Source organism: Neodiprion pinetum, chromosome 2 (genome assembly GCF_021155775.2).
Source record: "Neodiprion pinetum isolate iyNeoPine1 chromosome 2, iyNeoPine1.2, whole genome shotgun sequence".
Lineage (NCBI taxonomy): Eukaryota > Metazoa > Arthropoda > Insecta > Hymenoptera > Diprionidae > Neodiprion > Neodiprion pinetum.
In genome coordinates, this window is record NC_060233.1 from 25,312,473 (window position 1) to 25,333,831 (window position 21,359).

The 21,359-nt window shown below is 34.6% G+C and overlaps 2 protein-coding genes and 1 long non-coding RNA gene across 4 annotated transcripts in view; 2 read left to right on the forward strand and 1 right to left on the reverse strand.

Annotated features, from left to right (window-relative positions):
- The window catches only part of LOC124211124 (uncharacterized), an 80,661-nt gene that overhangs the window by 56,303 nt on the left and 2,999 nt on the right, over window positions 1-21,359 (forward strand). The gene's annotated exons all lie outside the window — the stretch shown is intronic.
- On the forward strand, window positions 1,080-6,174 carry LOC124211123 (guided entry of tail-anchored proteins factor 1). The gene is made up of 5 exons (XM_046609888.2): window positions 1,080-1,219; window positions 1,294-1,366; window positions 1,933-2,098; window positions 3,309-3,376; window positions 3,452-6,174. The coding sequence occupies exons 2-5, from the start codon at window positions 1,295-1,297 to the stop codon at window positions 3,626-3,628; spliced, it is 483 nt and encodes a 160-aa protein (XP_046465844.1). The 5' UTR covers window positions 1,080-1,219; window position 1,294; the 3' UTR covers window positions 3,629-6,174.
- LOC124211122 (coiled-coil domain-containing protein 6) lies at window positions 2,174-20,183 on the reverse strand. Of its 2 annotated transcripts, none has more exons than XM_046609886.2 (6): window positions 19,519-20,183; window positions 16,564-17,104; window positions 13,800-13,935; window positions 12,374-12,501; window positions 9,718-9,827; window positions 2,174-9,200 (listed from the first exon to the last, which is right to left on the reverse strand). In XM_046609886.2, exons 1-6 carry the CDS (start codon window positions 19,738-19,740, stop codon window positions 9,048-9,050), a joined length of 1,290 nt encoding a protein of 429 aa, XP_046465842.1. In that variant the 5' UTR covers window positions 19,741-20,183; the 3' UTR covers window positions 2,174-9,047. The 2 variants fall into 2 exon arrangements, with proteins under 2 accessions (XP_046465842.1, XP_046465843.1); XM_046609887.2 differs by lacking the exon at window positions 2,174-9,200 and adding an exon at window positions 9,346-9,551.

Below are 21,359 nucleotides of genomic sequence, written 5' to 3' on the forward strand. Positions count from 1 at the left end.
ATAAAGGACGCCTTGATGAAGGCTTCTTTGAATCTCAGAGACGTCCTCGTTTCATAGTCACAACTTGGTTCCCCTTCCAGAAGGAAAACATATTTAAGGATATGTGATTGCTTATGGTGGTAAAACTGCTGATCGAAGCGCCACTTGGCTATATTTAAATCCAAATTAGACCATTGTCAAGTTGTGTCGGTGATGATAGTGTATAACCTCAAAGAAGTTAACCTGTGATTGGCTGTGATCCTGTGTCATACGGGTCATAAATGCATAGACGCCAAGCGCAAGCGCAAGCGTTGGCTACATGAAATGAAACAGCCGATCGCAGTGCCGAAGGTTTCCTCAAGGAAGCTCGAGACCTGCCTTGAAAGAAGGAGGCCAATAAGGCTCCTTGTTCTGTCGAGGAAGGTCTATGAAACGTGAAATGAGGAACAAGGAATCCTTGTTCCTCAAGGAAGGACTATGAATACGGGTGTAAGTGCGTCGTACAGAATCACCACTAGCGACAATTGTCGATAGGAGGCGTTAACGATAGCGATAATCGTCGCTAGAGAGTTACGGAATCCCGCTACTGTATAATCTAGGGACCATGGTTACAGCCAAGGTTACAGCACCGTCGCAATCTGTCGTTGCGTTGATGTCTATGGTTATCGAATAATTTCACCGAGTTTCATACAGCGTTGCCAGATCAGGGGATTTCCCCCTAGATTTAGGGGTTTTTTGGAAACGTTAGGGGGCATTTAGGGGGAAAAAATGTTTGGGGTATTTCTTAGGGGAAGTCAAATTCCCGTTTTTTTTGGCAAATCGAGCAAGTGAGGTTGCCAGCCGTATGCCTAAACCCGAAATAACCCAATACAACTTGATACAACTCAACCCAAACCTGAACCCAACATAACCCAACCCAACCAGATACAACCCAACCCAAACCTGAACCCAAAACAATCCAACATCTAGCCGCTGGGTTGGCACAATTGGCACAATCCTCTGACGGAGTAAGGGTGGGGGTATTTAGGGGATTTTTAGAGGGAAATAGAAATTGCCTAGGGGGAAGCTACGTGAACCATCTGGCAACACTGGTTTCAAAACACTTCTTTGCTGGCTATCTTTAGTGGTCTTTGGCTACCGTCAGTCAACGATACAATCAATGATAACCTCAATGCACGTATTAATCCGTGGGAACGAAATCTCACGACACGATAACTGATGAGTACTAATAGAATCTAAAGTTAGCGAAATTCAACAATTAATAACTGAAATTCAGATTGTTTTTCGATAAATTGATATTAATTATATTTCAAGGATGAATTATCTTTTTATTATTTCTACGGCTAGTTGCGTTTTGGAACTCGTTATTCCAGCAATAGCTAAATTTGTGAGTTCACTTTTAATACCTTAGGTAATTGTTAATTGCAAATGGCTTTCCAAATTTTTTCTACACATGGAACATATAATGAATCAGTATTCAGTCAGGATTCACATATTCCTAATTTGTCATTTAGGTTTTACCACTAATGGTATTTACTTCGAGTATAGTTTTTTAGTTTATTTTTCTTCTCCCAACATCCGTGATAATCCATTTATAAACGAGGAATCTATCTCTCCTTTCACATTCATAATAGATGTAGTTTAAAATTATTGTAAATTCAATATAAATGGGAAATTTACCGCTAAAGAAGAAACTTATGCTCACACAAATAAGACCTTGAACATAAACATGCATTCTTAGTGTTGCGAGTACATCAAACTGCATTTTGTAAACGCAGTAATATAAGGCTGTTGATTTTCTCATTAACTCACCAAGCCAGTTTTAATACAGTATTGCGTGGAATTGTGTATCTATTTTCATTGTGTGTGGTGAATATAATTAGTCACTTAATACTTCCAACTTTGATGAGGATCCTTTCGGCGACAATATTCAAATAATAATTTTACTCTCAGCTCACAGATTGTATAACTAAAGAAGCTGAATCAGACCGACCGCTACACAGAGATTTAATTGAGCTCAATCGTCAAATGGAACAAATTTCAATGGTTGATGAATTTGCCAAGTATGCAAGGCTTCAGCGTCAGTGTAATAAGTTGGAAGCCAAATTATCCACCAGAGGTATGACCGAATCCACATCATGAATCTCGCACATCAAATACCTTGTTGAAGTTATGGTTGTCAGTTTTTGCGCACTATTCCCATTGGTAAACACAACTTTTTCAGATTACAATATAGACATAGGCAAATGCAATGCTGGATAAAATATCTATTTCAAATTTATTTTGATTAAAAGAAATATCACGACACTGAACCTAGTTGAGTTACATGACAACTATTGCTTATAGCATATGAAACCACAGGATTATTCAAGGAACAAGGAATCAATGCTGGCGATGCTCTGTAGTTCTCGCTTTCATTATCGTCATTATGATAATATCTTGAAGTAGTTATTTCTTAGGGGTGTGCGAGTACTGAAATTCTTCGGGTTGGGTCGGGTAAAATGGATTACTTTTGGGTACTCGGAAATGTCAGATTACCTGAAAATTTCGGGTACAGGGAATCTCGAGTTACCCAAAAATCTCAGGTTATCCAAAAATCCCAAATTCGTCGAAAATCTGAAGGACAATTTCATAGCTGTCTGGAATTATGAGTTCTGAAGGATCTATTCTCATAAAATCAGACTATAGGCTCACCGAAAAATGTACTCTCCAATTCTTACACATCTGCTTCATTAGCACATCATTGTGAAATAATTTTATTATCAGCCAGTAAGGGTGTACGGGTACTGAAATTCTCTGTAAAATCGGATTTGGTAAAATGGATTAATTTCGGGTCAGGTACCCAAAATTTTTGGGATTGCTAGAAAACCCAACCTAATGTAAACCTGACCCGAACCTGAGTTCTAGTACCCGATTTTTTGGATATCCGCACACCCCTATTATTTATTATACTAGGTGACTCAGGACCATATCACCCTATAGGCTACCTATGTTTTCCAGATGAAAATCTCATGCTAAAACGTTTCTTACTTTCGTAGGGAAACTTGTTTGTTAATTACAGCCGTTTGAAATTGTCAAATCTAGTAGCATCTTATGACCCAGTACAGCTGCTAAGCGCATGACAATCTTTAAGCCCTGTTCTCAGCCCTCATCAGATGCTAGTGGATTGATTGACTGATTCCAACTGGCTGTAATTGAAAAACGATGAATTTCCTATCAGAAATAAAATCGTTTCAGTTACACATTTTCACCAAGAATACATGGATAGCCTATAGGGTCACAGTTTTGGGTCATCTTGTATACGATTACATTATATGTATATTTTTCAGTCCAGGCATTGACGATGTCGAGAATGAAGCTGAAACTATTTATTACATACACCATAAGAATATTGAATGCAAGTACTTAATGAAATTTGTAAATGAAGCAATCTCTATTAATACCTGCAATACTGATTGGTCAATATTTTCAGGGTATCATTGTTGCAATTTTGTTGTACCTTTACCGCTTGGAACCTATTGCTGTTCTACCAAAAGATGCATTATGGCCCCTACAAAATATCCTCAGTTGGCCGTGCCCCCTTGAAAATTCTGTTTCATTAACAATGTGGTTAGTGATATCAAGACTGGCAATTTCAAGCTTAAAATAGTTCCAGATTACACAAATTGTACCGGAGTTGGATCATAAAATGTAATCTTTGTTACCAATATTACCACCGACTACGTTACCTTATCCAATATTACATAGCATAATACTGTGACTACTGTGGTCATTTGTATGCATTTTTCATATACATCTATCTTTTTGAAATAAAGAAGTTATTCTGTACTACTTTGAATGCATGCATTGTAAAGCAATATACTTTTCCCAATTCTAAAAAGTTTTTCTGACTTTGCAAAAATGTTTGCTGAAATACATGAAATAATTCTAAAAAAAAAAAAAACTAACGAAAGTTATGATATAAAAACAATTTGATATGAAGAAATTCACTGTTATTAAAAAAAATCTCGTATGGTTTTTACAGAAAATAGTGACAATTTTTTAGTTTGTATCATTTACTTTGCGCTAGTTGTAGATCTTTCAGAAGCAATTTAATTCAACAATTTAATCAAGTTTGTAACATAATATTGTTATCTCACTTTTTGAAAAACATTCAAACGGGCCAGTGGTTGATTCAAGTTGCTGATGTTTGTAAATTTCAAATATTATTTAGCAAGGATTATCCCTTACAATTAGTGATATTTAAGAATCTCAGTAATCGGAAAGCGTAACGTGCAGGACTCTGGGTTTTGGTAACAGAATTCTATTTATCGATCTCAGTATTTTGCAGTGCAGACAAATCTGTTAAGAACGCATCAATAGCAAAAAGATTGTGTATTTCATGGAAACATGAGGCAGAATACATAAATTTCACTGACAATGAAACTACATTTTCATTAAATAATAATAATAATAATAATAATAAGTAATGGTTCTCGTATCATGATGGAAATAAGATCCCTGTAAATATTGTATCGTTTAATTGTGAAAATGCAATAATAATGCACCATATAATACTGTATTGCATCAAATTGATAATGCATGTGAACACATGAATGTGCTATACGCCTATGCAATAACAGTACAACTAAAATTGTATTAAGACGATTGTAAGTGAAAATTTTGATAAAATAAAATGTTTTTTTCTTTTCTTTTTTGATTCATAAGTTTTTGGATTTTTTAGAACAATGGTTCGGTCCATTGATCAGAGTCATAGTTATGTATAGGTCTAATACCATATAACAATCCTTAACGTGTGCAAATAATGTTAGTTAGTATAAAAAAATCTATCAACTAATTTTATGTTTCAGATATACATTACAGGACCTGTGGTTATTATAATAATAGTAATAGTAATAATAAGTGGGCAACACCCCTCATGGACAAATTTTTTTCAAATAGGAACGAAATAAATAAGAGATTGTGTCTCGCCATACATTCAAGAACACAAACTTAGCTTATTTCACTAATGTAAATCGAATAGAAAGTTATTATATTATCCAACAATCTTGTTCATTGTTCAGACGACAAACCAAGTTTAGCAGCAAAAAAAATTATTTTTTTACAGATCTAAATTCCAAAATTCAGTTATTTTTTCTCTCGATTATCTTTCCTCTACTTTAAAAAGTGCGAATGAACTCTGTTACTTTTACAATATTAGAAATCAATGATCATCAAAGCGACATCTCAAATAGCGTATTACTATTAATATTATTATTATTATTATTATTGTTATTATCATCATCATCAAAATTGACCAAGATAGTGGTGAAAGCTGATTCTAACGCTTGTACTGGGACAGCCAAAATCGATTTGAATACGAGCAAAGATAATTTTGGCGGATTCTCTAATGCATGATTTACCTAATAAAGTTGACACTTTTGACTTGCAAGATAGCCCTAAAGCAGAATTTCAGGTGAATGACAATTGAGATAACGTTTTTCATTGACCTTATTTCTTAAATATTGATACATATTAGTAAATTATCTTCAAGTGCAAGTTCACCAGTTGATCGAGACCTATTACATAGTAGTTATATTAAATAACGAGTCATGACCAAGGTATTAATATATTATACGTATGTTTAGCGAGTGTTGCATATGTCGACCGTGAACTGCTGATATCTTCTATTTAGGCAGTGAGTTGAATTTATTTCAACACTTTGGAAAAAAATAAAAAATAAAAAATTACGAATCTAAAACTTGGAGGCAATTTGCAAATTAGTTTCAGGACTATAGAAATAGCGCCGACAATTACGATGACGACGATGATATAATATTAATCTGAAAACGATAAAGGTATGAAAAGATTATCTATTTCATCAAAATATGGTTAATCCACCTAACATTATAAAGAAATAGTGTTATTCGTAGCTGCTAAGTAACATTCAATAATCACAGTTCAACAAATAAGAGATACTGGCAGTTCGAAGGCCGTATCTATTAGTATATATCTATCAGAGATTCATCCTGAACCCTTGATTCAGGTGAATTGCTGGTTTACTGCCAAAGTACCTGCTCCCAGGCTAAGCATTCATAGTTATTGTATGCACAAGAATAAACATTCTGTTAATTAAAGGTTGTTGCATAGAGGCATTACTAAATATTGAAGAAAGTTAAAAATAGACAGATGTACTAGTTCGAAGCAAATTTTCAATTATTGAAAGCAAAAATTGACAGTAAACCAGCCAGATAACAATCCTTATATTCCTACAACATCAATTATTTAACCCCTATCGATTACATTTAGGCATGTTGAATACACGAAAGAAAAAAATATATGTATGATCTGATGTTAAAAACTTCAAAACATTTATTGTTATATCTGAAATACGTGGCACGTATGATTATAGTATATTATGAAGAGTGCGGTGCAAAATGTTTTTGTTTTAGGTGTGAGTGAAGAAAAAAATTGAATAATAATTAGTTGAGCCTCGGGTAAATAATGAAAATCTCACACTCTTCATTAATTCCGATATCCCTAGGCGTTATATATCATGTCATGTAAGGGTCAGTATTTTTTGTCAACATCCGATATTGGGTGTTCTAGTTATAAACGAAGTAATAGACCTTTCCAACCAACAATATTTCACACAGTGTATAGGTTATTTATGAAGATTACAAGACTTTGTCTCCTACTCTCCATTTAAAACAAATGTTCATTCAATTGTAAATTATGTATAGGTAGTTTATGGAAGGCGCAAGCATTGCATGGGTTTTTCATTTTTATGACTTACAGTTTTTTCATGCAGTTCTTCTTGAAATAAAATAAAGTTGACAAATGCAGCTAAATTTGAAATAATTGAAATTGATTATTAAAAAACTATATTATTGTTCATTTTTAGCAGCAAGTGTTATTTGAATTCATTGAAATTTCGTTATGCACTGTTTTGAAATCAAATGCATCGCATGTTTCTGATTTCTGATTCGTGAATTAGTTTTTTTTCTATTACATAGACTGCAGGCTCGTTTGGAAGTTGTATTAATCACATCAAGATATGACATAGATTGCAAAGAAAAAGAGCCACTTTTATAACAATAATAGATGTCTCTATTCAATAGCACTAGTAATAATAATAGTTAATTAACTATCATTGAGCAAAAAAAGATCGAGAAATAGACGTTAATTTAAAAAATATAAATACTGATTCGTATCATGTTGTAAAATAATCTAAGCAGTTGAATGAGGCCATAATTGTACAAGATACTCTAGTCCCATTTTGTATCGCAGAAGTCCAGTAGATGAAAGTAAAGATGATTGAAGGACAACATACACATTCCACAAATTCGTTCGTAAGAGCAGACACTGATAAAAACCAGATCTATCTGCTTAAACAGAATGATGGAGAACTCTTGTGATGATGCTCTTCTAGAGGTAGTGCTAAACTTTACAGAGGCAGCGCAAATGATAAAACCTGACTCTATCTCTGAGCCAGAAGCAATTCTTCCTCAACTAAATAACAAGGACTTCATCAGGATATTCTGAAGAGAACCATCAATCCTATTAAGATTACTAAGCATCCTTGTGAAAAAAAAAAATTACTTGGAATCAAAAAGTTGGATGTCAGATGATTATAAAGGAGGATCCTATTGTGATAAATTACGAGAAAATTAGCCAAGCGAACATTTGATCAAAATATTATCATTTCTGGTGTCAGATCTAAAGACATCATGGCAAGACCTGAGAAAATGTACACCACTCCAATAAGAAAGAATGGATTACGCACATGTGTTATGCTTCCGGTAACTTTTAAGAAACAGATCGGAGGGATGATTTCTAATGAGGAAACACAAGTCGAAGAAAAGAAACACGTAGTAGATTTTGAGCTTAATGTAGATCAGTATCTATCAATCTTTGAAAGAGATTTCACTTATGTTTCATCAGTTCTCAAGACAAACAAAGATGTCATAAGGTTTGAAGGAGATAGTTGAAGAACTATTAGCTGAAGCTGAGAACGTACATATTGTAATTGCTAATGTGAGATAGTGCAAGCATTTCATTACACTACGGATAAAAGAAGATCCTTCCTTACATAAGATTCTCGCTCAGCTCAATAAAGCATCGGAAGTCATAATAGAAAACATCATCCAAAGTGAGCAACCATAACTGTAACAGTTCAATAAGATGCCTTCCTAGGCCATGTTTCGAAGTATCCGTCAGTCAGTGATCGACAATTAGTTTACAGACCATTTAGTTTATGAGCCCATACACTCGTCACATAGCTCGTATGGAAAGATTTTGAGACTACTATTAAGGTCAGTTTCATATGAAGAGTAGTAAAAAAAAACATTTGGTGATACAACTCCTGAGAAGCTTATGTAGCAACCGTAAAGTCAACATTTGACAAAATATGAGAAAGAAGTTGAATTGCAAGAGTTTTGTTAATATTAGCTAATTAGAAAGACAAAATATGTTCTTAGAGTTTGAGAGTATTATAAAATAATTCGTACATTCTTATGAAAAGGAAAATACGCAACAGATTTAAAAACTATATACGAAATTGTCGAATGTGAATTCTTCCCGTATTCAATAATGATGTGTGTTACTTAGTAAAAACATGATCGAAGTAAAACTTTTCAATCCGAAATACGAGACTTTTGCGACATGATCTTTCAAAAAAATTTCAATATATCAATAAAAACTCATGTTACTGATCACCTACATTTGGTGATATTTTGAGCTTGAGATACACATACTTGCTAATTTGTGCTGTGATTTAGCTATTGAAAAAAAATTGTAATGATATCAATAACTTGAAGATTCTACCTTTCCTTTTACGATTTTAAAAACATTTTCGTACCTCTTCCAATGATTTATACTAGTTCAACTGAAAGACATGACGTTCACATGAGTTTTTGTAAAGAATTGTAATACCTTGTTTTTAAGATCTGTTGTTCATCCGCTTATTTCCCATGTACCGTACAACATTCAAAAATTGAAAAAAAAAATACAATGCTGAGCTGTGCAGTGTGCACGTTCCCTAATATATAAAAATGAATAACCGGTTTGGTATATTAGGATTGTTCAAATTATGCTTTAGAGATATCCATCGGCGAGCCAGCAGATGTGTTTGTTGCTGGACACGGAATTGGAGTGCCACCAGTGTTTATAATTGTTGGCGGTATTGCTGGTTTTACGAAACGATCTGATGTGCGTCTACCAGTTGGTGCAACAATATGACCCTAGAATTGATTATCCACTTATTTATATGTCATTCACTTCTAATGACTTATTTTAAAAATTCATCTGGAAACATAAGCCCGACTACGCTGAACAGTACATTATTGAAATGGAGGAACGATCTTCGCTATTTGTTCAAAGTTTTTCAGAGGTTTATTTACAGTTCAGAAACAACACAATATTCAAACGAGGTATTAAAAAATAAATATAAATTAAAATACTGAATATGAAAAAGAAATATACTCAAATGTCATTAATATTATGAAAATATTGCAACCATATCGGTTTAACCTGGAAGCTGCAAATTGAGTCATTTTTGTCCATGCAATGAAACATATTCTTTGCATTTCCCTCTGGAAATTGTGAAAGACAAGTATATGAATTTATCCCGCAGTAAATAATTCAAATTATAAGTTAAAAATTTTTCAGATTTATTTGAGTAACGACCCAGTGTGCAGTTTGTTTTATGAAAAACATATTGTGTAATTTTAGGGTCAATTCCGATAAAATTTCACTTACCCCAGATGGTGGAGATGAACTGGCAAATGGCAATACAGTGGGCTGGCCACAAGCGTAACATCGATTTGCATTGAAACTGTCACGTGAGGTTGATCCCACTATATTGATACCTACAAAGTTTGTATTGTGAGAAAAAACAAATTGAAATTAAATGATCACCAGGACTTGACAAAAAGTCTGATGTCATGGGATAATGCAAGATTAATCATGAAATGCAACTACAGTGCACTCTCTCGATAGTACTGCTACGGTACAAGAGGGGAAGTGATTTTCTGCGAATCTGAGCCCCCCTACCAGTCACCCACGACCGTGCAAGACGTTGCGTTGCTGCGTGGCACTATTGAGAATTGTGCTTAACAGAAAAGCTTGGGCTAGGCAGTGGGGGACAGCAACCGAGCCTGAAAGCGAGGAAGCAGCACCATAAAGAACCTGCACTGTGATGAGACAAAAATTGGCTTGATTTTCAATTTCATAGAATAATGAAGGGGTGTTTCAAGGAATCAACGTGGCAACAACATTCGAAATGATTTAGTAATATCTGAAATCACACTGAAGTCAGTAGTAATCATTGGTAGTTATGAGAAAACTGAAATTGATAATGAAAAAAAAATATAGGACCCTTGTTCGAGACAACCTATTGCAAAACATTAACACCTGAATCAAGCTGCGTGATGAAGTAACCAAAGGTTAGTAAAACTTTTGAGTTCTCCCCCACGTTTATTGGTAACATAGTTTTCTCGCAGCGCACTCTCGAAATAGAAAAGCAAAGAATTTTCTATTGCTTGTTATTATTATAATTAATGGTACCATTCTTACTAGCACTGAAGTATAATAATACTGGAACACTTCCCGTAACGCAGCGTTGCCCGGGAGAGTGCCGCCGCAAAGAATAGAAAATTGGGAGGATTCTGTCTTTTACAGATACTTGTTTTTGATTGGCAAAGAAAGAGATAGAGTAGGGGGGGATTCCATCTCTCTTTCACTAATGGGGAGCATATTACTGTCTTTGTTCAACCTTTACGGCATATACGTGATAGTGGGGATACACTGGGGACACGTTTTTTGTACACGGTGCACGTTTCAGTACTATTATACTTCAGTGCTTACTAGTCAATTTTATCTTGAACATTTATTTTTGTTACTGTGGTAAAAGAATGTCATAAGTTCTCAAATAAGAAAGTGGAAGGGGAAACTTGTGTCAGCCGACTGTTAGAAATCATGAGAAATCATTTAATCGAAGTAAAATTTATTCTTCAAGCAATCGGTGATCATCACTCCATAAAATGTAAGTAATCATGAAATATGAAATCATAGTGTTACTTTTTTCGCAGTGAATCACCCCTAGGGAATAATGATGCCGAAAGAAGATCTAACCGGCTTAAAAATAAATGGGCCTCACCATCTGAATAAAAAGTTGAGAGGGAAAAAAAAAAAAAACGTTTGAAACATCTTTAGGAATGTTATTTACGCCAATGATAGTGAACACAATGAAACAATATCCTTACGATGTAAAAAAATGAATCTGAGAAAATTTGAATAACGCAAGCTAAGTTATCAACAATGTGGCAAAAAGTTTTATTATTAGAATGTTCGAAATGCTTGAACTCCATAGACTTGATCCGATTCTATTGTTTTAGGTTCATTTTGCTCGCTGACTGGATTTCCTTAAATTGTCTAAAAAACATTCAAGAGATCTTACATTACACTATATTTATACCGCACAACGGTAACTGGTGACATATATCTATCCTGCCATACTTGTACAAATTTATTTTTTACACCCTGCTGGGAAAGTTTGGTATTCAAAGACCGTGGAGTGTGAGTAGAGTCCCAGTTTCGAACAGTGCGGTGTGACGATACTCATGCATCTATGAAATGCTTAATTTTGAATGCTAGTATTTTCTTTGGCAAATGCGCACTTTTAACAATTCAGTTTTACATACTGTATTGTTGATCATAGGTTACCTAACCCCAATTTTCTCTGTTGTCAGTGTCTCCTTCGATACTTCACTAATTAAGCTTTCCGTTAGAGATGTCGCAAAAAATAGTGTGTGTCATACATGCCAATAGGCGATATCTGACTTGTGTGATTATAGCAATTGTTGTGGCTTGTACTGAAAACTTCACATGACGGAAATTGCTCGCTTTTCACACTCGTAACAGAATATACTATTTATCCACTCTGGAAATGACTGGTGTAATTTTTTTTCAGGAAATCTTTGGAGATCTTTACAGTGAAGAAAGTAAGTCCAGGCATGAGAATCAGATTAAAAATACCTGTTCTATTTTCACGTGGATTAAGGATTCTATTACATAGTAGGAATGTTGTTTTATTTGTATTCACTATCATTGACACAATAATATTGCTGAAGCTTTTTAAACTTATTTTTCGTTTTTTGGCTAAATTTGACACAGGAGGTAGGGTTTATTGATCCAGAACTGTTAGTGGTTAACAATGATGTACTCTGAATTTCTGTGGTTGATCAAAGTGTTCCAATAGCAAACAAAATTATAGATCAATGCTATATTCAACCATAAATTCGCTATTTTCTACACTTGAATAGATAATTAGGTTCCATTCCAGGAATCAAACTTGACCGATCGGAATTTCAGGTACATTAATGTGGGAATTGCATTTTTTTTTTTTAACTTTTACCTGGGCTCAGAGGTCGAGAAGAGCTTGGTGAAGGATTGTAGGGAATTGGACTAGAAACTGTGCGATTCCTGATGTTTCCTCCAGACATCACTATCTCATTATAATGTCGTTCTTCTTCCATCTCAAGACTGTAATAAATAAAACATGTAATTTCTTTTTACGGGATTTCGATTTTTTCTCTTGGCCCCAGAATTGATTTTTCAGCTCATAATTATATTTTTTAGTGCGAAAGTGGTATTTAAAGGAACAGAATGAATTAAAATAGGTAATTTTGATTAAATAGATAGATAACAGTCTTTTTATCTTGAGTTTTTGAAAAATCTTCTTTATATTTATGAGCAATTAATGACTCGTCACTTGAGCACAATGTTGAACTTGTTGCCAAGTGGTATACAGACAATGAACTACGTATGCCAGTATAAACATTAGTGTATCGAAAAAAAAATAATATACTCAGATTTGATGTTTCATGAAGGTGCAACAATTCGGAGAGCACCGCAGTATCTGTTTTTTGTAAGCTTTACCAAAGAATCGAATAAGTCAAATTTGGAGAAGGTAGGAAACTATACAATACCGAAGCAAAATGACAGCAGTGTGAATGGGTGCATTTCAGAGCTAATGACATTGACCTTCAAGATATGTATATAAATTTCACTTTCCTCACGATAATGCGAGATTTTTCATTTGTAAAAATATTTAAATGGATTTTGCACCATAATCTACATGATCTGAAATTCTGAAAATATACAAACGTGTTCCTCATTTAATATCCAATAAAACCTGAAATTTTGATTGTGGAGAAACAATGGGTACATGTAAAACATAAGGAAATCTTGTTTATTTATTAACTTTAAAATGAACTCTATGTGGACCCTCTATGATAAATAGGTCCAGCAATGTGAGTGTTTATTGATCACCATGCGCGGCCATTCTGCAGATTTCTTTAAGTGTTCGTTAGCCATCTATATTTTCACTCAAGCCATTGGCCAGTTAGGAACAATTTCTCTTAGGCTGTTTTTTACCCACTTAGGAGTGAGTAAATTCTAAAAAAAATTGAAGTAAGGAGTTTGAGGTTTATTTTTGATATTCCGATAGTCAGAATAATAAAATATTTTAGGGGCCTGAGGCCACGTTCATGCACCACTCTCAAGATACGGAGGAAGGAAAAAGCACGAGTCGAAGAATTTGTCCTAGGTGACCAACGGAGGGTTTAATTTACGACTGCATGTAATTACGAAAATAGGGCAATTCTCTCTGTTTAAAGACACGAACTTTCATAGAATTAGGAAACAGAACCGTTTCGAGGGTGTGAGGTTTGACGTAGAATTACACATATGTAGCTCTATGAGTGTTTGCTTTGAATTTCATAAGCACATGAATCTATAAAATATTCAATGGCATCGACTACAAAAAATCAAATATTTACCTTGACTCTGACTCAGAAAGATGTCTGCACAGCGCTTCACGTCTTTCAACTTCCAACTGCAGTTTCCTCTGAAGCCTTAAATTCTCTTCGCGAACTTGTTTTTCTTCATTCACATAACGCTTCATCTTTTCAGTATCTGTTGGTTAAGAATGTGGACATGAGCATCACGAATTCTATTGACACGTAAGAGTGTATAATAATTTCTTTCTGAAAAGTGAAAGTAGTGATGGTTAATTTTAAAAAGTCACTAACTGTGGGTGTGCTATTGCACGTGAGAAAAAAGAGAACATTATGTAACATTGTTTTACAATCATTTTTACAGAGTGCAAACTATACCTTGAAATTAACCCTTATAACTACACCCCTCCTGCGTATAATCTTTTGTGGTATAGCGTCTCAGATACGAGACACCTTTTTTGAATCAGTTAATCAAGATTTATATTCAATTTTTGACTTCTAAAATGATGTTAATGTTGTATAAGGGATTAAAATGATTTTGCAAATATAGTCAGTGCTATAAATAAAGTGTTGTAAATGCCTGATTTTACAGATTAAATGTAATTGTGGGAAGGTCATGGGGATTAGAAAAGTGGAACTCTTGATCTTGGGTGTTCAGGATCGCTAAAAATGAATCCGACGTCAAAATGTAAAAATTCAAGATGGCAGATCTAATATGGCGGACAGAATATATAAAAATTGATTCTCTTAGCTTATATTAGATCTGCCATTTTGAAGTTTGAAAATTTCTCAGATTCGACCCTATTTTTGAAATGAGTGACCTTAAGAATTTTTATACAGGGTGAGTTTTTTACCTTGAGACATCGAAATATCTCAAGAAATACGCATTGTACCAAGAAATGTTCATAACAAAAACTGTTCGATATTGAGAAGGAAGACTAACCCCGTAAAATTCAACCCCCCACCCCAACCCCTAAGGGCGTGAGGGGCAGTAATTTCGAAATCTTAAATGGAAACCCCTAATTTTTATTGCAGATTCATATTTTTCATGTGGAACTCACAAGTTTTATTGAAAATTTTTTTTCGATCCAATACAGATGGCGCTGTAATTGCAAAAAATCAAATTTTTCATTATTCCAAGACATGCGCCTTAAATTGAAGATGAGGAAGTATGTGTTGAACGTTTTCAGGGATACAATTCGAAAACTATTGGTTTGCTTGTTTTAAGTGATCTTTTACATCAAGTACTCAAAATGGTGACCTTCCACTTCAATGCATTTGTTGATCCGCGCTTTGAATGTTTGTACACAACTGAGAAGTGTCTCCGGTGTTATTTGCGCAAAAGCATTTCTGATACGCTGAATCATGTTCTCGCGAGTCTTTGGCACTTCTTGATAAACTTCACTCTTCTTCAATTCTTCTTACTTCTGCATCTTTGATTTAATGCGCATGTCTTGGAATAGTGAAAAATTTGATTTTTTGCAATTACAGCGACGTCTGTATTGGATCGAAACAAAAATTTCCAATAAAACTTGTGTATTTTCGTATGAAAAATTTGAATCTGCAATAAAAAATAGGGGTTTTCATTTAAGATGTCGAAGTTACTGTCCCTCAGACTGTAAGGAAAAATGTATTCTTCAAAGGGATAACACTGGTGTCACTCCGGGGTTGCTGGAGACCCCACATCAAAAGTTACAGTGCAGAAACGGATTTAAGGATTTAAATAACTTGAAATATTGTTGGGATACTCTTTAACTATTATAGTTCATGGTCAATCAGTTGTTATTAAAAAAAAAAAAAAATCCGAAAAGAAAAAAAATACTGGAAAAATCATTACTAAATGAATTTTCAATATTTTCAGCTGAAAATTGACTGAGTAACTCAAGACACAGGCACTTACATCAAAAAATATGGAGATACTGCGCCATGAGAAAAAGGTGCTTATTTGAGTAAGTGAAGTTGAATTTTTGGAAAAAGAATGAATTAACGATATTTATTATATTTCATGACTTATCTCAGATCAAATTAGATTATGACCTGTGATATAGAACAGTGAACATGCCGGGGGATCATTTAGACGCTGGTGTGCAGTATAAGGTTTAACAGGCTGGCAATAAGTTACTTCAAATTCGACGTCTGGAACTTGTTTTTGACCTATTGCAGTAAAATATTCAGTTTTTACTAATTTTTTCCTATAAGGTCCAAATAATATCAAGGAGCTTCACATAAGTAAATTCAAAAACTGTGCTCCTTTAATTCTCAGTAAGATTTGATATTATATTTTGAAAATTTAATATTGTGAAAAACGATTATATGTATATTGAATTTGAACAATGACTGACTGAGAGCAAATCCAGATTTTGGGAAATTATGTAGTATTCTTTTTAGGAAACTTTTTTTTACTGATTGCGTTATCTATGTACGGGATCTAAAAATGACTGATTAAGGAATTTTAATAAGAGTGAAAAATTGATGCAATATAAGCAATTGTATCAAATTTTTGGTAATATGGTTTATTTTACTTCATCTTGTACCACAGCAAAGGCACACTGAAAAAAATGGTGAAGCTCTCTATTATTTTTCAAGATTTAAAAAAAGTTCAACAAGATAAAAATACTTTCATTGATCCCATCTGTTCGATTTTGAAATTTAATATTAAATGCTTTCAGAATTCTCAAAAAATACGAAAAAAATAAGGAAAGTGACTCGCTATCAGCTGTAATATTAAAGCTTTAAAGTTAACTGTGAATACCTTATTAATGTAAGCGAGAGAGCTTTCATGCAAAAGCAAAAATGAGCCACTTACGTTCTTGCTGTGATATTAGAAGCGTGTGTCTTAGTCTAGCAACTTCACTTCTCAAAGTTTGAATATGTGTACTCAAGTTGGTAGCAGTGTCACCGTTGTTGATATCCCTAGGTGAAGTTGGGTCCGATACAGGCTGATCTAATTTAATTTGTAGCATTCTCTTTTCGGCTTCAAGCTTGTCCATTCGTTTCCATAATTTGTTAACTAAGGCTTCTTGTTCCTGTTCCAATGTATTTTCCAATTCAACTTTTTCCCTACGCAGTTGTTCCAAATTACTCTGCTTGGCCAGAGTTTCAGCTTCAAGTTTTTCTATTTTACGCATTAGTTTGTTCACCAGGCATTCTTGCTCTTGTTCCAATGTTTGCTCAAGACGGCACTTTTCTTGGCGCAGCTGATTCAACTTCCGAGACAGATCGTTAGTCAGACATTCTTCTTCCTGCTCATAGTGATGGGCCAATGTTTCTTTCTCCTTCTTCAAGGCCTGTATCTTCTTCAATAATGTATTGCTAATAAATTCCTCCTCTTGTTCAGCTTTGGCTTGCTAAAATCACAAAGACCCATTATGGTCAGAATTAATCGCATTTCAAGAACTTGTGATGGTGGGTAGCGACAGTTTTGCTCAAATAAAATTCCCTAACTGACTTTTCTCATAAGAAAATTCAGAATTCCCTGATCTTTTTCCATAAAACTTTGGTAATGTTGGGTGGCTTTGATGACTAAAGGCTCTAGAAATTTTCACCTTCAGTATACAAATTTTAATTCGAAAACACATAGTATTGCTTTGTTCCACAGAAATGATTAAAATTAAACAATGCCATTTCCAAAAGTTAGCTTAGCTGAATTTAGGGAGCATAGTTGAAGTTTGAAAATAAAAAAAAATAAAAAAATTACGTCGTTCTACTTAAATATAACAATCCAAGCGGAGATAGACAGAATCTGTTGTCGCAGCAATCCCAGACACAGGTAGGCCATGGTTATCAAAATCAAACAACATCAATGTGCACTGACAATGATGACTTTTAGGTTTCCTAAGTACGGAAAATAATAAACATGCTGAAAATATCCATTCTATAAACTTGATAAGCCTGAGAGGCTCACAATTAGGCTCAAATTCCGACTATGACGAAAAAAGAAAAAGAAAAAAGATGGATAACGATAGGCCAGTACAACTCATTACCAGTCAGCTGACACTTAAATTTTTAGAAAAAAATAACAATAAATACAAACTTCAGAAAAACTGATAAACAAGGAAAATGAATCATCCTATTAATTCTGAAAAAACTGCTCAACATGGAATATTTTGTTAAGTTTGAACATGGAATCGTGATGCGAAAAACCTAGATCACCTATCTAGACCTTTAATACCCAAACGATGACTTACTTTAGCCAAACATTTTATAATTCGGAGAACGAAAAGAAAAAAAAAAAAAAAAAGAATCTATTAATCAAATAAAGCAAGGCACGTTTTGGATAAGGGAGCGTTTGAGAAATAAAGGCTCAGATAAGAAAGTTTCTACTGTATTTTCCTAACTTTTGTCATTCTCAGTCTTCGCTGTCGACTGAAGATTTATAGGGACAGCTAGTCATGGGTATTTTTTGGCCTATAAGAATAGTTGTATATATAGTACAAATTTCACTGGCTCTCTTATGAGGCTTAAAATGTTAACAGAGTCAGTAAGGGTAGGAAATTTCTGTACCGAAGCTTCCCTCACCGTTCCTCACCCACATGTGCCAAGCTTCAAAATAACCCATTTAGCTCGCTGTCTTTAGCAATCTTCAGTCAGCGTCTCCATTGAATAACATCCTAGCAAAAGGGTGAGATTTATAAATTTCGCAATTTATCTTTAGGCTTGATAAAACAGAATATGTTCAATTATATTACTACTATTGCTAAATTGTTCGTGGCATTGGTGAAGCATGATATTGAAAATGGAAATGTATCGAATTTGTAAAATATAATTGCTTTAGAAACTTTACCATAATGTTAACAATTCTTAAACATATTGTATTAGTCCACAGATGTAGAATTTGAAAAAATTCCATGTTACACGATAATAATAAAAATTATCTTGCACTGTCAACTTTACAGCCAACAGTTATGGGTCTTCTTCTAGAAATTACAGCACTGTATATTATTTAATGAAAGAGTAATCCTTCAGCTGAGAGATTATAGTTTTCTTGGACAACCTCAATTTCTACACTTTCATTTTTTACACATTAATACTGATACCTATAATATTACCTAGTACCTATTTTACTGGGTGACAATGATTTTACAAACAATAGTCAGCGATTTTCCAAGAGAAAAAAATGAAAGTTTTGTATTAAGTAATATACATAGAATGTATGAAGCGGTGCCACGAAATAAAATTTTTAATGCAATATTTTTTAATGAGATTGATAGTATATTGTATAAGAATGAGTTTATTTCTTGTATACTCAAAATTCCAGTCTTATATTTGAAATTCCAAGGTTCATATGCTTTTTGGAATCTAAAAGATTGGTGTAAGAAATTCCCCGAGTATTCCCGGTTTTCCAGGATTTCCCTGTACGTACGAACCCTGAATACCCTGACTTTTCCCTGCTGTAAGAAATTCCGCGTTTTCCCAGTTTTTCCTATACATACAAACCCGGCCAACATAGGATAGAAGAGTATCAAAGTGAATGGAATTGGTAAGAGAAGACAGGTAAGTACTAAGTATCTATGTATGTATAAGCATATAAGAATAATGGAATCACGGTCACTTCGTAGTGTACTTAGAAAGATCCAGATGACAAGACAAGTAGTTTCAGAATAAGAAAAATACAAATTGATATGGCTTGCGGAAATTTTCACTGGAGGTACATCGAAGGGACCAAATTTGAGAATAAGTGTGCGAATTACGACTTAGTATAAATGCGATGAATTTGTGTCCGATAACTGCAATCGGTGTCATTGAGAGCAAAGAAACTCACAATGATGACAGACGCTTGCCGGAGTCCACGATTCTCCTCCTGCAGCGCCTTTACTCTCAGCTTGTAAGTTTCAAGCTCAACTTTCAGGACGCGATTATGTTGTTGAAGGGACTCTATCCTTTTTTGAAGTTGTTCCCGCGTTACTGGTGATGGGGGCATCATTATCGGCCCACCATCAATCGAGCTGCTGTCGCTCTCGGATGCGCTGTCGCGGTCAGCCATTTTTCCCAGACAATGGTAAGACCGTGTATATTATAGCAGGTAGCAGGTATCTAACATGTCCCGGGTAGGCAAAACTGGTTATATATTAACCGAAATAACGTTTTACGCGTCGCACTATCCTAACACTTCATTATTTTTCAAATAAAACAACGATATTCAAGAGTCTTTCTGACGCGTAAGCATGTGCTACTGTGAAGGACAGATCAGCTGTTGCCTTCTTTTTCTCCTTCCTTCGTATTGGCTATGCGGAACTGAGACCGGTACCCATGTGCCAATGTCGAAACTTTCTGGGCCAAACCAAACCTTCTCTAGTTAACAAAGGATTAGTTCAATCCCACAGTCAACGTTTTTCGCTAGGCACTAACACTACAATGAAAAAAAGTTAAACACACAACCGGCGTAAATGGCGTTCCGGAATATTTCAAGTGATTGATCTACTTATGGAGGAATGAGACGTTGACTAAAGATTGCTAAAGACAGCCAACTAAATGGGACATTTTGAAGCTTACGGGAACTCGGTGAGGCAAAGTGAGGAGAGCTTCGGTACAGAAATTTCCTACCGTTACCGACTCAATTAAGACGATACTATGTTCAAACCTTACCGATGGCGTATTGATATTATTGTCAAAATCCACTGATGTGAAAATACTATAGTCAGCACAATTTCCTATACAATGCCGAACAAAAATAACCAGGAAAGGTTTTGTCCACGGGTTTTGTCGCACGCAACGTTGGTGCTAAAACTTATTCCTCGTGCTTGATTATAACATCCGATCGGAACGATCGTATGTTTACTGATTATTATGATTATATACCACTCCTATCAACTAACCCAACTTAAGGTGGAGGTCCCTAGATTATGCCTGGTGTAAACATACACTTTAAGTGGGGGGTCTTAAAGTCAGTATGTCCATGTCTGTTTGGGATAAATTGTGTACTCAGCTACACACAGTACTTTGATGACAAAAATTTATTTTGAGTTGGTAAGCCTGCAGCTGTATTGGGTTTAAAATGAGAACTGGTGGCACTTGAAAGTTAGAAAGCCTTGTAGCCATCAAACGGGGTAACGAGAAGAACTCAAGAACTGTCAGTTAGTGTTTATAACCTCAGTAATACAATATATGAAGCAATATAATGCAATGTTCTCCGTAATTTTATTCATTAATTAATAATCACCGATCTATATTTCATTTTCCATTTTTTGAATAGCTTATAATCAACATATCTCTCATCTGTAATTCGAAACGCATTTTGTTTGTTGCAAACCCTGGTGATACTTCAACATGGATTATATTTTCATATCAATTATTATTATAAATGTAATAATGTAATAAATGTAATAAATATGTACCAAACTTGGTTACGGCAAAATGCCGACCGAAGAAAAGAACAAAGAACGCGTTCAAACCATAGACTTACAAAGACAGACTGAGCGCTCTTATGAGCCACTTGAAGCAAACATTTAAAGGACAGAAATATGCCGGGAGCACTTCTTTCTCTCTCTGACGATATTTGTGGCGGGGATCGAGGCGGTAGAGGAGAATGAGGCGAAATTATGCGCCTATATCTATAGCTGTTCCACTTCCACTGCTCCGTTGTCTCCCACCATGACGCCGATT